At 46.1% G+C, this 19594-nt stretch overlaps 1 protein-coding gene across 1 annotated transcript; it reads right to left on the bottom strand.

Moving 5' to 3' along the window:
* Positions 1–11211: 11211 nt before the first annotated feature.
* Positions 11212–19078, bottom strand: CMTR2 (cap methyltransferase 2). Its single transcript, XM_062007721.1, has 2 exons — positions 18796–19078; positions 11212–16844 (listed from the first exon to the last, which is right to left on the bottom strand). Exon 2 carries the CDS (start codon positions 16823–16825, stop codon positions 14531–14533), a length of 2295 nt encoding a protein of 764 aa, XP_061863705.1. The 5' UTR covers positions 16826–16844; positions 18796–19078; the 3' UTR covers positions 11212–14530.
* Positions 19079–19594: the final 516 nt, after the last annotated feature.

The raw sequence follows: 19594 nt of genomic DNA, 5'->3' as shown, positions 1-19594 counted from the left end.
TCTCATTCCTTCAGTGGTTAAGTGACTGTGAATGAACAGCTCATCCATCCTTGCTACCTGCTCTTGTGAGAAGGCAGATTCATTCAGCTCCATCTTGCATGCATCACCTGCTTAAAATACTGGAACTGAATCAGCAGACTCTGTCCTGGAAGAACAGGTAACCCTGCCCTGAACCCTTTGCATCACATGGGCTTAATGTGGCTCTGCAAACTGAGGCCCAGAAGCAGTACAGAAACAGAACAAATAAACTGGCATGAATGGCTGGATTTTAAGGTCTGGTATTCTCCTCCCAAAAGACACATCTGAAGACAGAGGACTGTTCCTTCAAGTACAAGTAATAATATCATAAACCCTCAGTTTTGCTCCTGGAGTTGGTCACCAGAGAGCTGTCCATCAGCTCCTGGCCAGAGCAGCACACATCCTCATTAGAGGCAACGTGTAAATGCCCAAAGCAATACAAGCACTGATTCATTGGTGGCATTTGGCAAGGGACAAAGATACAGAAGCTTTTGGTAACAATTCTTTGAAGGGAAAAACTGAAGTTTAGAGACACCAGCGCTGGAAGGTTCTTGCAGTGGAGAGTGTTATCATCAATTGGCAGATGTTAATCATTGTCTGGGAAGTGTTGAATGCTGTCAAGATAGGAGAAGGCAAAGCCTCTAGCAGGAAACTCCCGTGGGCTCATCTCTGAGAACACAGGCTCATGGGCCACCAGCTCTGCCAACAGAGAACAGCTTACTGGAGCATGGTACATAGACTATGGTGCACTCAAAAATAAGGTCAGCTCACTATGGCATCCAACATCTCCCTCCAGCACCTGCAGACACACCTGCAGCCCAGCCCTGCTGTCAGGAGCCCTCTCTAGCAGTGGGTCTTCACCCCCAGGCTTCCAAACCCTGCCTTTCTGGGTGCTGCACTCAGCCCACTTCAGGGAAAAAAGATGAAGACATATCCTTAACTCTACCAGGAGGAGACTTCCAAGAATTCTCCCCTCTCAGGGAAAAGCAAAGAAAAGAACATTTCTGTTAAGTTCTGAAGCAAAACAAAACTAACCATGGCAGCAGCAAGCCAGCTATCACTGGAGTGGAGACCTTCAGAGCCCCAAAACAAACTGTCTTGCCTCTAGCTTCCAGCTCTGTGGGACTGCTTTATACAATCTCACACAAACCCCCAAATACCTCCTGCAAAGAAACAACATTAAGGTTGCACGTAGGATTAGGCAATGACATGTAAACTCTTCATTCTTTGGTGCCCACAGCAAACCTCCAGGTCTGATTCAACCCTTGGATGGTCTTCTGAAGTGGTAAGAAAAGCAGCTTCAGCAAGACCAGTTAGACCACAAAAATCTTCCTTCCTTACTACATCAAGCCCTGGTGTCTCTGAGCAGCTTGATTTCCACAACAGCCACTTGGCCTGCAGCAACTGAACAGCTCCAGAATCTGACCAGAGAATGAAGCAAGGCCTAGGGAAGAAGGCCAGTTGTGAAGGAGGCTGACAAAACCACAGCATGACCAAGGGACACAGGCCAGTTGTGAAAGAGACTGACATAACCAAGGGTTGGGCAGCATTTGGATCAACCTCACATCACTCCTTCAGAAGGGGCCTCCCCCTCTGGCACTACAACTACAGGGGCTAATGCCCTCAGAGAAAAAAACCAAACCAGCCATTATTTTCTCTGTCCTTGCTTGATACATGACTATTTAAATGACAGATGCCTTTACATCACTTGTGACACAGGAGGTTAAGACAATGGCTCCTTTGAGGGGAAAGGGAAAGGAAGAGAAAGTGTGTGGCAATATACCTTCCAAAGAAGATTAAAAGAATCAAGGCTTCATGAAACCTATCCATGATCTAGACATTTTTGTATCTGTAAAGATGTTACTGTGCTTGGAAAGGCATAATGTTAAAACCCACTGCACAGGGAGAACAGAGAAGCTTTGGAGATGAGCACAAAGTACAGCTCTGCAAACTCTTCAAAAGCCAGTGGAGCACACCTCCTCCCGGGGGTGGCCAGCTCTAATTGCCACATTGCTTCCAGTAATGATAGGGGGAAGAGTGTCAGGACAGCTGCAAAAAGCAAATGAGACTTCTCAAAGGGGGGGAAAAAAGGGAAGAAAAAGCACCAAGATCCTTTTACCATGCTATTTGTGACAAGAGCCATCAAACATGAGAGTCAGTGACAGACAGCTGGGGAGAACAGTCAGGATTGAACAGATAGGTTCAGGCAGCATCAAATCTGAGAGAAAATTAACACTCATTAAAAAAAAAAACCTTAGTATTTTGTTTTGCCCTACAAGTTCCCATGTCATATGGTAAATATCCCATTCTGCTGTCCAGACACAGGCCAAGACCACTCCTTCCCCAAGGGTGACTGCAAGGCATGGTGAGGATGGGACACCATCCCTTTTCCAGCTCATCAACCTGGGGAAGGGGAGCTCTCTCCCAGTCTGGCACATTTGCTTTGGCAGGTGTTAGAGTGGGCTGTACTGCCCACAGTTGTGTGTGGTAGGATGGGCAATTGTTCATGGGCTTCTCAGAGCCACATTGAAAGCAAATTCCAAAGCTCAGTCACCCTAACCTTCCTCCTCTGCTTTGGTTTCAGAGAGGTAATCCCAGTTTGGAAAACAACTCCATAAGACTCACCTTTTGTGACAGTGATCTCATCTTCATTAGGGTTTGTCCTTTCTCCTCCTAAGTAAAAAGGGCAGAGGGAAGACTGAGCAAATTGTTTCCCTTCCATGGGCAGTATTTGCTCAACTCTCCAGCACTGGGAGGCAAATTATCTGTTGGTGCAAGGGCACAGAGTTCAGCACAGTTCTGCTTGCAAAGAGCTTGGCCCAGCTCTCTCTTCTCAATTCCTGCTTTCTAACAAGCATCCTGTTGCTGAGCCGGGGTTAAAAAAAAGAGGCACTCACACAGCAGAGGCAAGCCAGGCTCCCACTCCTTCCCTCCTGCCTTCACACCAGGCCTAACACCCAGGAAAAATGAGAACTGGGAGGCAGACATAACATCTCATTTACCCCTTACAGCTGCCCTTGTTCTCTCCACTGTATCATTATGGTTAAAACACACAGCAATTAGTCCCCCCTGCGGGTACATTCTCCAGGAGGTTTTGAAGTGCAGCTCTGAAGCAGAGCCCCATCTGAAATAGAGTCAGCTTTGAGATTTCCATCCCAAAGCTCAGTGGGAAGCAGACAAGTCCTTGACAAAACATCAGTCTTCCCCAACAAGCCACCAAGGACAAAAATTTCCATGCCCTCTTCCCTTTGCTCTAGGGATTCCCTTTGCCACAAAGGTCTGCAACTCTGAAGGGGTAATTTGACAGTTTGCTCCCTCCTGTTGCTTGACAGCACTCCTGTTTTCACAACGTTGTCTCCAAGGCTTCTTCTTTCCCCTGCAGAGCAAGGTTACTCTAGCACTTAAATCATACAATACATTTGCCTGATGCTTTCCAGTCAGCCAAGGTACAGATCAAGCCCTGCAGAGTTCATGGTGCTACTGGAAGCTGGTGAATACAGCTCAGGTAACTGCATCTCCAGGCACAGCCTCGTCCCACTTGCTACAGCCCCCCACACTCAGTCCACAGAGCCCAAAAGCACATTTTCCATTGCCCTCCAAGCCCCAGACTGCAAAAGCTCCTGTTCTCCCTTTCCTCCAGATTGCCACATGCTCAGACACTCTACAACTCCAAGCATCTGAAACTATCATTATCCACTCAATCCCTGCTCTACTGCCTGGACTGTGCCCATTCCCCAGGAGAGGTGAGCAGGTCCCCTCATTTACTGCCCAGGAATCCCTAAGTAATTGGCCCACACTGGGCTCACATTTGTCTCAGAAAGCGCTCTCCTTCCCTCCCAGCTTGCTATAGCCACCTTTCTAGCTCCTCTAGAGAATAGCCAGAAGGATGCAGCTTCACTCATTTTCTTTCAGAAACAAGTTGCATCCCAGATCCAGGGAGGATTCCACACTGTGCTGTGACAGTCCAGAACTAGATGTCTGTACCACACTAACACACTGGCTATTTAATCCCCAACTAGTACCCCCATCACCCAGTGCTAACATACAATTCTTAAGCAGAGATTTCCCATTCCTTCTTAGGAAGGAATGGGTATGTTTTTACCCAACAGCCTTCCAGCTGGCCTACTGCAGCTCACCAGTGGCCTGCACTTCACAGTACCTGCTGCCAGATCACACTGGGAGCAGATTTCCTGGGTCAGAAGAATCAGAACCAGGTAAGATCAATTTGCTTTTAATGTCTTGCCTCAATAACTCCTTGTGCAAAGACTGCATGGTTAAATCTTCTCCCAGGTTTATGGTACAAGGTGTCCCACTTGGGCTCACAGGTGTATTATCAGTTTCCAGGGTTGTGGTTGCCCAACCAAGAACCAGACTCTGCCACAAGCACTGTAACAGCATTAAAAAAGACAATCCCTGCCACATAATAATCATGAACCATGCTATTAGCATCAACTCAGATAAAGACATCTAGTTTTTACCACAAACTACCTTATCATTAAGGAGCACAAAAACTGAGCAGACCAACTTCAGACACAAGGCCAAGACTAGAAAGGAACACACTAAGGACAAAGTGACACAGGTTGTAGTAAGGGGATAAAAAGTCAGAAGCATAACACCTCCTCCATTTAGGTTCCAGAAACCCTCAGCAATGGAGGGTTAATACTTGCAATTCAATTTTTTCTCCCAAGAAAAAATGGGGTAGAGAGGAATGTGTGCAGGCACTTAAAGGCACACAACCTCAACAGAGAAGGACAGCGTGCATGACATGGAAGATGGAGACACAGAAGCAAGACCCTTTGGGTGGTCAGCTATCAAACACCAGGAAATAACTGCTTACTTGCCTGAAGTTTAGAGTGGAAAATCCCTTTATAATGCCAAATTAAACCTTATGATGCCCTGCTGACCCCATCTGACCCATCTTCAAACAGATCACCATCCTGACAGATCTCAGCTGCTTCACCTCACAAATGTTTCACTGCCTCCTCTTCCAATCCATTACATTTTCATCAACGCCTTCAGATGTCTGCTGCTCACCAAGGTCAATTAAGGATGAAGGAAAACAGGACAATGACAACAGTAGCCAGGGCAGGGCATTAAATAACTGACAGCAGAGCTCTGCAACAGAAGTGACAGATAGCAAACTGTACACAATATAGATAGCATACTGTACACAAGCTGTCAGAGGCACACAGCATAGCCAGGGTAATAACCTGCTCTGCAGGTCTGGAAACCCAATCCCCTCAGCAGCAGCACTACTTACAGCAGCAAGATTCCTTCCAGAGTTTTAGGGACAGAGGAGTTTCACTTTGATCCTGATCCAGCCCACCTTTGAGCTGTACTGCCATTTGGAGCTGTTCCCTCTTTGATGGATCGTTCTCAGTATCAAGGCAGAAGAGACACCATCGTATCTGCATGCAAGGCTGTGTGCAATGCATCCAGACATACCACTCCAAGTCTGTCTCACCCCAGGCAGCTTGCAATAAGCATTATCAATACTTGTGCTACTACTTCTCCTACTTCAAGGAATCCTTCCCATCCCCACTGTGCAGTTCACCAAGTAGAAAACATCTGCTCTGCATCAGCCCCGCCTTGTTGTCTTCTTCCTCCAGCGCTGCCAGTTCCAGATTGGACATCATTGCTCTCTAGGCATGACCTGTTTTAAAAGTGTTAGTTTTGGTTTTAACACTCTAGACTTGCTGTGGTACTTTGTGCTTTTAGCCTTGTGTTTTCAAATTCTTTGTAGCAGTTACATGCAGTACTGAAAAAGAAAAAGCCCCCAAAACAGAGCAAAGCACTCTCCTGATCATACCACAAACAGCCAGGGGTTCATGAAAAGCCCAAAGCTCTCAACAGCTTTCAGAGCTAGGCACCTCTCCCATGTGGTTTGCCAGGGTGGCCCATCACAGCACCCAGCTCTGCTTTAGGGGGGCAAAAATGAGCATATTGGTTTGTCCATGCTTATCACACAAGAACGTATTGCAGAGGCAGAAGGCTTCTCAGTATAGAGCCAGCTCCTCTCAAATTCATGCACCTTGCACCAAACAGAGGCTAGGCCTTAATATTTCAGTAGGAACCAAGATTTTATGTGTTGGCCCCATTCCAAATATCTCTGCTTTTTACCTCACATGCACTAGAAACAAACAAAGCATTATGCTTTAGCTAATTTCTTCTGCTCCATATATCTCCACAGGCAAAATAAATAGGCTTCTGAATTTGAAATGGAATCTCTGAAGTTTCTGCAGAGCTTCACTTCCCAAAAAAAACCAAATATTTACATCCACTAGCACCAGCTGCCTCTTCTTTTCTCCTCCATTTCGCTTCCAGATGCATTGTTGATGCATCTGCTCTATTAATTAAAACTGATTTACACAAGACAAAACCGAATCCTTACTACAACCCTTCATTGGAAATGACTGACGTCTGAAGTCACACTTATGTCTTCCAAAATCCCCCATGTTCCATTTTCTCACCTTTGCTGCTTGACAAGTGTTTTGCTCTAGTGAAAAAAACATAGAAACACAATTCAGCCTACCCTGACTTGCTCCCAGCTCCTGCCACCAGTGATCAATGTGGTGAGGGCTGAGAGGAAGGCAGAGGGTATCTAGCTATTTGTTTCCATGGTCTGACCACTTCTTAAGTACATCTTTAGGAATGCAAGGATTGGTGTTGTAGTTCAGCTTCTGACCTGAGCTGACATGACAGTGCTCAGCAAGGCATAAACCAGTCCACAACTGGTAAGGCAAAGCAGTACAAGAGATGTGAGGAGCAAGCAGCTTCTCACACTACAGGTGTCCCTCCTCAGAGGAGTTATTGGCATGACTCTGGGGTTGGCCTGTTTTTAGTAATTCAGTGCCAAATTTAGGTCTGAAGGGCTACTGAGCAATCCCTGCCCTTCATTACCACAGGATCTATAAGAACTTGATGTCTTCCAGACACAGCTCAGGAGGACCTGAGGCAGGAAGGAGAAGAGAAGAGCTTACAGACAGCATGGTTTTAATTTGTATTCCCTCTTGAAAACAAGACAAAAACCCTCTGCAAGCTACAGAGGAGACTCTGGACACATGTTTTTTCCTCAGTTTGTCCTGTATCTAAACACCTTTCTGAGACTCTGCTGGCTATTTTAACAGAACCTTGCCCTCCCAGTCTCTGCAGGATACATCAGCCACAAACTCTATCTTGGTCCCCATACCTTAATCCCAGCTTCAATTTAATCTCAGCTGTGAAAAGCTACAAAAGTGGAATCCTTAACTTATTTGCCTTTGGGAGGAAGAAGTAAACATACAAGCTGTGTCTAGGAGCAGATGGTGTCTAAAGGAAAGGATGATAATTAAGCTTCAGAGTTGTAGGTTTCCAGGGGACTGCTTCACTCCAGCACCAGACCTCTAGGCCAGTGCAGCAGTTCTAAGTTTCACCTCATTCTATTAATTGCTAATTACTGCTTTGTTACTTCCACTCATGCTCCCAAGTCTGCAGCTGTCACTGTTTCCTTCAGGAAATGATACAGGTCACTTCAAATCTGCAAAGAGTGAGGTGATGAGTAAAGTCACTTACAGAAACGCCAATAGGCCTGCTCAGCCGCTTCACGTGCCCAGACCCAAAGCTGCTCCAAACTCTATTACCCTTGCTATGGATAGTTTTGAATCAGGATCACACTAGAGGACTCAGAAAAGGCCCCTAATCCCTGTTCTGGCTCCACATTTGCAAGCCCCACTGTTCCAGGAGCCAGCCTAAGGAGCAATGGCTGTCCTGACTGTCCCCCTGTAACCCACTGAGAAACAAGACAGACTGAGTTTCACGTTTGAGGCCAATCTGCTTCCTATTCAAATTCCCCCTGCAATCAGGATTCTGGTCTCAGCTCTCACATAGAACAGTGAAACTCACTCCATATAGAAGGTGCAGGAACCAAAAGCTGGACAATACCCAGAGCTTTGAACAGGTTTCCAACTCTAAAACTATACTTAAAGAACAGAACTTGGCCAAAACCAGTCATGTAATTAAAAATGAAGCCACTTGCACCAATACAGATTTATGGGTTTATACTACCCTGCTTCATAATGGAAACAAAGTTAATTTAGGTTCTATTCAGTGCCAGTGCTATTAACTGTGCATCTTAGGCATAACTGTACTTCCCTATAAATCTAAATTTCATTAACACCCTGAAATCAATTACTTGGTGATTTATAGTTAGGGCCACAGTCTTGACAATTATTAAACACTCAGCCTGCTCTGCCATTTCCATGCAGAGTGCGAGCTCACCCTAGTAGAGGGCCAGCCTCTCTGGTGTTCCCACAGAGCAGAGGTAAGCTTATGAACTAGCTCTCCTCTCATTCCCAATGAATACATGAGCTGGATCTCAGCCCCTTTCAGTTTGTGCTAACACTCAAGGCCACTTCTAGGAGAGCCAGGGTGGTTTCCAGGTGAACCTCTGCTGCTGAACATCACCATTTCTACCAGCCAGGGATCCCACAGCCACCCCAGGCCTAGGCACAAACACACCCTGTGCTGCCCATCTGCTGCACACAGGGCTCTCTCTGTGCAGCTCATGGTGTGGCTCCCTCGGGACGCAGAGCCTGCTACCGTCCGCCAGCGCTGCCGCAGCAGCAGAGGCAGGGAGCCCGTGATTCTGACATGCTCAGCAGCAGCAGCAGTCCTGCCCCAGCACCACGCTCCTCCACTGAACATGTGCCTGTCAGAGAGCATCATTATTTGAGGCAGCATGGAGCTATCCAGCAGCCACCTTGGAGCTGAGTTTAATTGTGACCCCAAGACAGATTTCATTACACTCCAGCTCAGCAGCGTTGAGCTGAGCTCTGCCATCAACCTGGTGCAGTGAACGGATTACAAAGCAAGTACTTAATCACCTCGACTCTCTGGAGACTTAAATTGAGGCACTTGACCACAGTCCCTTCATTCCTTTGTCTAATTGAGGTTTCATTTCCAACTGGCTACTGAGTCCTTGTTTTGAGGCACAGGTACTTGACAGCTTAGGACCTAGAGCTACTTTGGCATGAGCTTTCATTCCTTTTGGGCTGCATTCATCCTTTCATCTCTTAGCTGGACAGACAGTGATCTCTGCCTTCAGCAACACATAAATCTGAATATTGATTCACTTTCTCCCTGGAGTCCCCCAGTTTAGACAAATCAATTTGCCAACAAGTGACAGTCACTTGTCCCTGCTATCCCCCAAATTAGATAAGTCAATTCTTTAACAAGCAACAGTCACCCATTTAGTAAAGCACTATGAAGACACAGTTTAAAATATGTGTCCAAGTTACTTATAGAAGAAAAAGCTTGTCTTAATAAACAATTTCTGTGGTGGCACCAGTTCAAGTACAAGTGGTACTACACATAGAGTTTCACCTCCCCAGTCTCACTGGGAGACGCCAAGGACCTGACAACACAGAGAGTTTGATAAACACTTGTTCAGCCAGGGAGACTTGACTTTCAACACCAACTATGTGAACTCAAAAACTGACATTAGGCATATTAAGATCTGTCAAAATTCAAATAGGATTTCTAATCAACACAACCTAACATCTAAATTGACTTGAAGGACAGAAGAAGACAGAAGTTTAAGCTCTCTAGCAAACAGAATGAAGACATCCACACTTTCCCTTTGCTTTCCCATCTGCCATTTCATATGCTTCTTGGCACTGTTTTTATACTGTTACACTGGGAATGCAAATATTTAATAGAACTGTCCATGAGTTGGAACAATTCTCAACACTGACATTTCCCTGTAATTCACTAAAACTACATTAAACAGTATTCCCATCAAAATCAACCTGACAATCCTATCAGGCTCTTCCAACACAGCCTCCCATTTCAAACACCATTCACTTCCAAACTCCTCACATCCCCTGAAGTACAGTTTGATATTATCAGCCAACAGTCCAGAGCTTCACTAAACATCAAACAAGACAACACCATCCTGCATTTCAAAACACATTCACCCCCACTTCTAGGTAAAACATTTCCCCAGCAAACACCTACTGGCTGTAAGGAAATTGAGGTGTCAGAACAGTACAAATTTCTTGCACCATCTCCTACCTCCAGGACACAGGACACTCCTCTCCAGCTCTCTAGTTTGCAGCTCATTTCCAAAGAGAAAGGCAATGAAAACACACACTGGTATTAAAAACTGCAATCAAAATCAGTTACCAAGTAGCATAAAGACAAATCAGATAGCCAAGGCTGCACGTGCCCATGGGTTCCACCCATGCAACATTAACATACCTGTGTGTACAACGAAGGTACTCAACTGCTGAACCCTCTTCTTCATGTGGTTACGCCTCAAAGCCTGTTTTTAAAGATTTTTAGCAAGGAAAGGCTACAAAATCCCATCAGCTGCAAGTTACATTTGCTTCCCCAGGATGGTTGAAAAGCTTCCTGCATTTACATGTCTCTAAGGATCTGTTTGTTATAAGCACAACTGTCTACAGCCACTGGCTAGTTCTTTTCATAAATCCATTGTTAGGACTTGCAATCAGCTCTGTACCCATAAGGAGCCACAGGAGAAGGCTCAAGGACAGTCCAAATCATTGCCTGAAGAGCAAGCAATGAGCACACAGGCATAAACAGCTGCATTTGGTCTTTCTGTCAAGTGACTGAAGTACACAAGGAACCAAAACTAAGGATATGGGCATGGCATTGACCAAAATAGTGGCAAGAACAGGATGGAGAATCCACTACCAGACTTTGGCAAGGAAATTTTAACCTCAGTCCTCATTCACTAGAGTGCTGAAGGAAAGAAAAAAAGGGAAGGTGAAATTTAGCAGCTCCTGTTTTAAGATGAGGACAAGTACTGATAAACACCATCATTCCACACCACCTGAAATGTAACTTACACAGGCCTTCCCCCACTTCCCCACATACAATTAAATCAACCCTAAACTCCAGAGATGTTTTTAGGGATGGTAACAGGAGGCTCTGAGGCTTCATCTTACCAGTCAACCCTTGTTTCCAGCGAGTTGAGGAGTCAAGGTTCTGTATCCTGAAGCACCCAGCTCAGCACACAGAAACCAAGGTGTGGTTTTCTTTTCTGCTTTCTGCACAGGCACTTATTAATCCCTTCCCCTTAAGTCCCAAGCTGTTTTTCTAAACAATACCATTCTGCTACATGTTCTACTTTTACAGCTAGTAATGTATTTGATCCAGCTTAAATTAAGATGCATAGACACCAATTAGGACCATTTTAATAGGGTACCAGATTTCAGACTATAAATGTCATTACATTTTGTTTAAATTAAATTGGAAAGGCAGTGGCAAGAACATATACAAAGAGTGAACATCCAAATGAATCCAAATACAATACAAAATTAGCAAAAATAAGCAGCAGGTCTCTTCACTTGAATGGAACTCAACTTCAGAGAACAAAAAAATCATCATTTTCACTTAGCAGAGTATCCAATTCATCCAATACTTTCAAAGTGTTATGCTGTCTTAAAACAGAAGATCTAAGAAGTTTCAGAAAAATAATGCAGCTCATGACTCATTACTGGGCCTATCAGTCCTTCATTGGAAGCCTGCAACAGCAGGGCTGAAAAACTAAACTGAATCTTGATCACATCATGACCATCTTCTTCTCTCCAGCTCCTCTGCTTTCCCCTGTGTGAAACCTGAAGCTCCTAATTATGAAAAACAACACCCAGTTTATCTTAACATTGGGGTTTTTTTTCTACCTTAAGAGGAAAGAACCTTAAGAGCAGCTAGGATACTGAGAGACTTCATGAGGTGTCAACCCAAAATGAAATCAAATTGGCCAAAACCTGACAGCCTTGGTAAAGGCAGGAGTCAGCAGATGCTCTCCACAAAGATTAATATAGTCTTCCCCTGAATTCTTACACATTCCAACCACTACAACAGAAATTAAGTGTCACTCCTCTCAGAAGTCTTTGGTCTAGGACATCTAGGACAATGCAAGATTCTCACAATCAAAAGGTTGTCACTCCTAACTTTGAAATTCCTGCCATTTGGACAGCAATCATTTTTAGAAGCCTTTCTTTTAACAGAAGGAGCAGCTGCTGTCAAAGCCTGTCTCCTGTCAGCTCCCTATGTCTGCCAACAAAATAGTTCCAGAGCAAACCAGGCTTTGGGATCCATAGGCCATGAAATCTCCTTCAGTTCACAAACCTGGCTTTCCCCAAGAGGGCCTGCATGTATTTTTGTGGGGGTACTTCCAAACTGACAGATCACACTTTGGATATACAGTCTAAACTCTCCCAAAGCTCTGTGATCACCTACAATGTTTTCTCCTAACAATTTAGGAAAAAGGGGGATGAGGCAGGGAAGGGTGGGATGGGAGCAGTCCCAAGGAAGTCTGCACAGTTTGGCAGATGCACAGAACAGATTGAGGAAAACCTGAAAAAACAAATGTATTTGCTCTCATCATCAGTCAGTCACCTCAGGATTTTACCTGTAAAATACCTGCTGAGAAATATTGCAGTAACATTAACAAGACAAAAACCCCAAGTTATTTAAGTACCTCCTAGATGGGATGCTTCTGGGTACTCATGCCTCCACGACAGAATACCACAGTGTAAGCACACCCACACACTGAGAACCTCTGGTGTACCCCAGCTGTAAGAGGCATCTTCCCAAATGGTTCAGCTCAGCAGGAATTTCAGAAGCATTCATCACCTCTGAGGCAGTGGCAGAAACACAGGAGTGTCTTTGGTGGACAATGCCTTAAACCAGCATTTTGTTTCAGATAAAGAAGGCTTTAATAGGTGATCTTTGATACTGTCTCATCATCCACCTGCAATATTTCTTCCCCGCTTCCTTATTTTCTTCTCCAGCATTTTTCTTCTGCAGTGAAATCCATCTGTGACCCTGCTTGCACTCTGGGTTTACAGGTTGAGAAAATGACTTACAGGAGATGCTCTTACTGCACACATCTCACAGTCTGGAGCCTCTCTGCTCCCGTCCTTCTTGGTCAGGGAGGAAGCATGACAGCTCACAGCACAAAAAGCGAGTTCATTTAAATGGAAATGGACAATGACCATTGTTAGGCAGCTTCTATTTTATGTGGAAGCATAAAAGGCAGGATTTTAAGATAACATTTATGAATTACACCTGAGCCACCAACTCATCCACCTATCTAGTTCATAAATAAACAATGAAGTGGTAGAGGCATTACACCCTGCCCCAATCAACATGGCAAGAAAGGCTATTATATGTACAGCACCTCCAGACAAAACAGTTTTTCAGCAGAGCTTTTAATCCCTTACCAGTCATCAATTATCCTTCATGCTCCCACATTATACAATTAGGAGTGCTTCCAGAAAGTGACTGGTAATTCATCAGGAGACTACATTTTCCTTCTTACTAACTCCCCTCTTTAAATCTTTTTCTATGAGATCTTGCACCTATCAACAGCAAAACCATTTTTCCTTTAGGTATCATTTCTCTCTCTGAGCAGGTTTATTCCATGTATACCACAAACTTAGAAGCAAACATGAATAATGACAAGTTGAGCCTCAAAACTCAGCTCCCAAAGGAGCAATATGAAAAATAAAATTTGAGTCCCTAAGGGATCCTTAAAGGGGAACCAAGTGGAATCTTAATCATACTTTCCTAAAGAAAGTTATTGTATGTTTCTTCAGCTTCGTGCTCCTCCAGTGGTACCCAAAGCATTTCTGGATACACAAATCTGCACATGATCCTATTTTTGGCCTGAAAAAAATCCCCCACATTTGCAGTTTCTCATTAATAGTTGCTGCCAGAGACAGATGCAACTCTTCATTCCTATTCAAAAGTCTCAAATCATTACAAGTGAGACCCATAAGCCAAGCAAAAATAAATTACAGCCCATCCTTTGATGGTGAGACAAAGCCACACAAGAACTCATCAAAAACCACGCACAGCCTGATACTCTGTGCATGAACAAAAGGCAAAGTAGAGAGCATCCTTCCCTGGACACCCCTGCTACTGCTCACAGGCAGTCATTTTTAACACAGTCTTTGGGACACAGCTGCCTCCTGACAAGACACTCATCCCTCAAGTCTTACATCAGGCTTGCACACTGCAGGGTGTTGCAGCCCAAACATCACCTTTTGGATTCAACACACTGCCAAATATGTAGGTGATACATAACTCCCACACTTTGCTCCACAGAAGTGGGCTGATGGCACACAATAGAGTGCCCCAAGGTCTGGCCTGATGCAACACCTAAAATAAATCCCCACACCACCTCTCATCATGACAGCAACAGTTCTGACCCAGGTGGTATGCACAAACTTGCTCAAAGCACACTGTAACAGAGGAGAGTTTCTCCACTTCAGTCACTGCCCCTCCCAAGTCTCCACCATCTGAGATCAGAGCCTCGGGTCAATCTGACAGGCCAATACAGTGAAAGAGGGATTGGTAACATTGGGGGGATGCTTTAAGCTATCAATGTCACACCAAGGCTTTACAGTAACATTATCTTCACATGAACAATGTTTAACAGCTTCTACCTGCCTGTGAAACAAGGTCTAACAGCAGCAACAACCTGTTCCTTGCTAGAATTACACTAAAGGGAAATATTGCCAGCTGTGTGCAGTTGCTTGGCTTGCACAATCAAGTGGAGCTGTCTCTTTGCAATGGTTGTGTTCAAATCCCACAAGAACTCCAACAGCTTGCTCTGGAGGAGAACCTCCATAGGCACAAACTGCAAAACTTGATGAGGAGAGTCTGTGTCTAGTAAAGAGCTCATTAGTTTATTCAGCTGCTGCAGATATTCCACAACAGGATTTGGCAGGCCTCGGTAACCAACACACAGCAAAGCAGCACCAGTCCTTAGGGGCTCCTGGGAGGTCGGACAAGCAAACGTCACGTATCTGAAACAGCAATGCAGTATGAAGACCAGCCCAGCTGTGAAGCGTGTAAAGCAAGAAAGAACAGGCAAAATTAATGTATCTCCCATTGTAAGCTCATTCAAGGAATGCAGAACACACTCCAACAGCTGCTGCTGGTACTTTGGTTCTCCGTCATAAAGCAAAGAGAAGCCGAAAGTCAGCAGCGTGGCTGAGTCCAGGAGCTTTATTTCCATATTGGGTTGGCTTCCACTGCCACAGAGGGATGGTAAAGCCACCACAAGGCACTTGAATTGTCCACTACAATTTTCATTTAAGGCTTCCTGATGGCACCTGGAAAGATCAGACACTTCTGCCAATATCAGTTCCCCAGGAAGAATTTCGCACGAGGGACAATTCTGCAACATCCAGCTGCTTTTCAGCTTCCCCCCCACCAATTCCTTCAGAGCTTCATTAAGATTCTCCAAGACTTGGCCATCACAAAACGGAGAACATTTGACCATGGGCAGCCTTTTTCCTTCCAAAACATACCACAGGGTACATTCCAAGTTAGAAGACGCTCCTTCCAAGACACACATTTTACCAGCATTACTTAAAACATGTTCTTCAGCCCAGTGACTGAAATAGCCCTTTGCTACCTTATCATTCCACGTGAGGGTTTCCAGCATCTTCCTTTCATTGTACGTACTAAAATACCTGCTCCTTTGCCCAAACCATTTTGCATTCATGCTGCAACCAGTCTGAGACTTCTTGACAAGCCAGTGATTTCTGGCAATGGGTTTCATGTGAAGCTTTTGCATGAAGAACTCTACTGCACAGTCTCTCAACTTGTTCAGCTTCATTTGCTCCGCTTCCTCCATGCGCTCAAAGAGACGGATGTTCTCAGAGATAGTCTCCACCTGGTACTTGTGAAAAAACAGGCAACACTCCTCATGTACTTTAAGAAAAGACTCTGGCAGCAAATGCTGGGGGAAAAGTGCTTTGTTGACCATTTCTGTTCCAAAGTTCTGCATCATCTTAGAAAGCAGCAGATGAATGCTTTCTCTGCCCATATAACGAAGGCAAATCACATAGGCCTCCGAGTTCCCAGCTTTGCTAGTGGCTGGCTTAAAGACGTGGACCTCCTCAAAAGAGCAGCTCAGCAGAAAAAGCAGATTAGTGGAACAGTGTTCAAACAGGGTGAACATCTTCAAAACAAAGGATCCTCCAGCGCCCAGGATCATTAAAGCAGTGACTGTCTCACAGTAAAGAAGGGGTGAGACAAGAGTCTCCTGCTCGCCTGGATTTCCCTGGCAGTCAAAGCTGCCATCAGCAGTTACAAGGTGAACTGTGGCCATATTACTTACAAAGTTCTGAAGCCCAGTTAGGTGTGTCAACATCATCACATCTCCAGTGTTATCTGGGCCAAAGTACCACCAAGGCAACGTGTTTGCTATGAGACGGTCATCCATGATCATCGTGAGGGTGTCATTTGCTTCATGATACGGGTTCAGGGTATTGGCTACCCAATTCCAGTCACAAGGGATGTGGTGGGATTTCAAGTAGTGATTGAGGCTGGCTATAAAAGCTCCAGGTGCTTCACAGAGGTGGACAGAATTCAGTTCTCCTTCCTGAAGAGCTTCTTCAGGGAGAAGGGGAAAACTACAGAGGATCTCATGAAACTTGCACCAGGCCTGGGTGCACAGCTCAGCATTCACGGATTTCTTAACGTGAGGAATGATTTTCCCTGCTTTATTGGTAAGTGAGGTGTGCTGATGCCACTCTTCCAGGTTCTTATCACTCAGCTGATTCTTCACTTCATTCATTGAGTCCTTCAGAGCCAGGAGTGACTTGAACTCTTTGTGATCGCATGTAAAACAGTCACTGGGATCTGGCAGCTGCCATTCATTGTTCACTGGCTTTGTGTAAGTGAATTTCTTTGCAAAGAGCTTCTCTGTTTCAGAAAGAATTTCAGGACTGAACTTCTCAAGGTTTGTACTCTGGTCAACACAAGGCTTCTTACATTTGCTCATGCTTGGATCGAGTCACAACCTGGAGAACAGTAAGAAAGAAGAAGCAATGTCACTGCAATTATACACACATACCAACAGGCAAAGGTTGCTTTAACAAAAACACTTCTCCTGTTTAACCTCTGCAGTCCAGCACAGGGCAGAAATGCTCCAGGGAATCATGCAGCAATGAGGAAAAGAAATGTGGGCTAACATGAGCAAGGCTATTTGGAAATCAGGATGTCCACAAGTTCAATCACCCTTCATGCCATTTGCCTAAAAATCAAAGAGCTGGCTGCTGCTGCTGCTGTGGCTCCTCACTGACCTCTGAATACAACACTCAGTATATAAGCTCTAAACATTTAAGTACAAACACCTCTCTCGCTCACAAAAGAGAACGTATCAGAAGCTACACAAATTCAACAAGTGGCACAGAAATCTTTTCATGTAATATTCACCCAAGAGTTCAAAGTATGGAAACTGGGAAGACTCAAGCAAAGGCACCTTCGAGAGAGAGCACAGCTGCCCCTCCTATTTCCCAATACCAAACCCTCATAGCCCTTCCACCAAACTCAGTGTGATGCTGGGATAGCCCCCTCAGTCACAGTTGGAGAGACTCTGGTGAGGGGTTTACCACCAGCCTGCAAGCAAAACCCCTTCTCGGTGCTCAGCACTAGAGCTCTCTGCCAGGACACTGCAAGTCCTTATGCCTAGCTTGCCCTCCTGGAAAAACAGTGATAAATCCTAAGCAAAAAGACAATTTGTAGCATCTGTGGTCAATGCTGACCCATGCTTGATGTTAAAAGAAAAAAGTAATGCAGAAGAAAATGTGCTTCAAGTGGAAAAATGCAGACTAATGTAGGAGTACCTGGCATAAAGCTAACGAGCCTGCTGCCATCTGCTCCACTGCAGAGCACAAAGCACATCAGGCAGAAGCTAAGACTCACTAACCAGAAAACAGACAGCTAGCAATCTACGGAAAACTAAGGCATTTATTTAAGCAAAACAACGTGACCAGAATTACCACAAGCCAGGAAATCCCTCAGCATACCATTTTAACCATTCCACTCCCTGAGAAGCAAAATATAACAATCTAAGTGTTGTAGGACAGTTTAGTGTGGGGAAAAAAATATATTGGAAAGAATTGTAAAGAGTGGAGAACCTTTGAAAGCAAACAGGACAGAGAATGGCCAACCTAAACACTTGGCTCTTCCTACTGAACCCATGTCACATCTCAGGCCACAGCCCCATGGCCAGGGCTGTCTCCTCTCATAACCATCAGCTCTCTCAGGAGAAGCACGTGGATATGTAAGTTTCACCTCATGTCTCCCATTCGGCTGCCTTTCAATATTCTTTAACTTCACTCTCCTTTATGCAGATGGATGTATTTTGGCTTTAAGGTGCTCCTCTTTCCCAAGTACCCCTCTCTCCCAACACGTGCTGGGAGGAGGAGAAAAACAGAGGGAAACGGGAGACCACTGTGCCATAACTAGTTTTACTTTCAGTGCCAACTGTGAGCCCGGCCTTTTAATTACAGCTGACACCAGCAGAGCCTTGGACGGGCGAGTATCCAAAGCGCGAGATAGGCACACAATCACAGGCTGCTGAAGGCTCCTTCTCGCCCACGGCAGCGCCAGGGGAAAGAGCGTGCCCCGCAGCCCAGCTCCGTCCCGCACCGCCCATCCCCGCAGCCCAGCTCCGTCCCGCACCGCCCTTCCCCGCAGCCCTGCTCCGTCTCGCACCGCCCATCCCCGCAGCCCTGCTCCGTCCCGCACTGCCCTTCCCCGCAGCCGGCCGCTGCGCCCCGAAGGGACCCGCTCCGCCATTCCCGCCCGGCCGCGGCTCCCCCCCCGCCGCCGCCACGCTGCGGCCCAGCCGCCTCCGTCCGCCCCGGCCGCTCGTAGAGCCGCGCCCGGCCCAGGCGCCTCCCCGCGCCGCCCGCTCCCTACGCGAGGCCGGTGCTCCGGCGCGGCCCAGAGCGCACCCGCTCTTACCCGGCGGGCTGCAGCGCCGACAAAGGCAGGGCAGGCCCGGCCCCCGCGGCCCGGCCTCGCCCCGGCCGCTCCCCGCCGCCCTGCCCTCTGCTCTGCTCTCCTCTCCTCGGCAGGACACGGCAGGCACCTCCTCCCAACCGTGAGGGCTCCTGCCTGGGGGGCTTCTTAAATAAAGAGGGAGGAGGCGGCACCCATCGCCATTGCTGCGGCAGCGAGGCCCCACGGTCCTGAAGCGCAGGTTGCTCTGGTAAGGCAGGAGGAGTTCAGGTTCAAGGAGTTCAAGTTCTGTAGTTCAAGGCAATTTCCTCCCCAGGAGCTTGTTAAAGAGCAGGCTGCTTGTCACTAGAGCCTCCACCCCTCCAGCCCCTCATTTGAGCTGACTGGCTTCTGCAGATGGGGAGCAAAGGAGCCACCACCCAAGCAGGTGGGCATCTCAAAAGAAACAACACTGCTACATATTCCCTGAGCTCTTTTACCCTTCCACCTGCCTCAAAGCACTTTCAGAGCATGAAACCCTAACCTGCTTGTGCTGTTTCCATCCCATCAGAATAGTCTCCCTTCCCTGGAACCTCCTAATGAACCTTTTCTTTATACCCTGTCTCCTTAACACAAGTGGTTCTGCTTCCACAAGCTCCCATGGCCATAACCCCGAGCTGGAAGAGGGAGGGGTTGGCTGGTCTTAGATCTCTGCTTTTTTTGCCCATTCCTGCAGTACTGTTTGTTCACAGTTTTGTCAAGTTGCTTTCTCTTTCTGCCTGAGTCTTACACAGGTGGTGGGATTTTTACAGAGCATACAATT

Source organism: Colius striatus, chromosome 14, assembly GCF_028858725.1.
Source record: "Colius striatus isolate bColStr4 chromosome 14, bColStr4.1.hap1, whole genome shotgun sequence".
NCBI lineage: Eukaryota > Metazoa > Chordata > Aves > Coliiformes > Coliidae > Colius > Colius striatus.
This window is presented reverse-complemented; position numbering and strand designations above follow the sequence as displayed.

What these genes read in the sequence shown, in the direction of transcription:
- CMTR2 (XM_062007721.1), bottom strand. Translation starts at nt 16,825, where the DNA reads ATGAGCAAATGTAAGAAGCCTTGTGTTGACCAGAGTACAAACCTTGAG.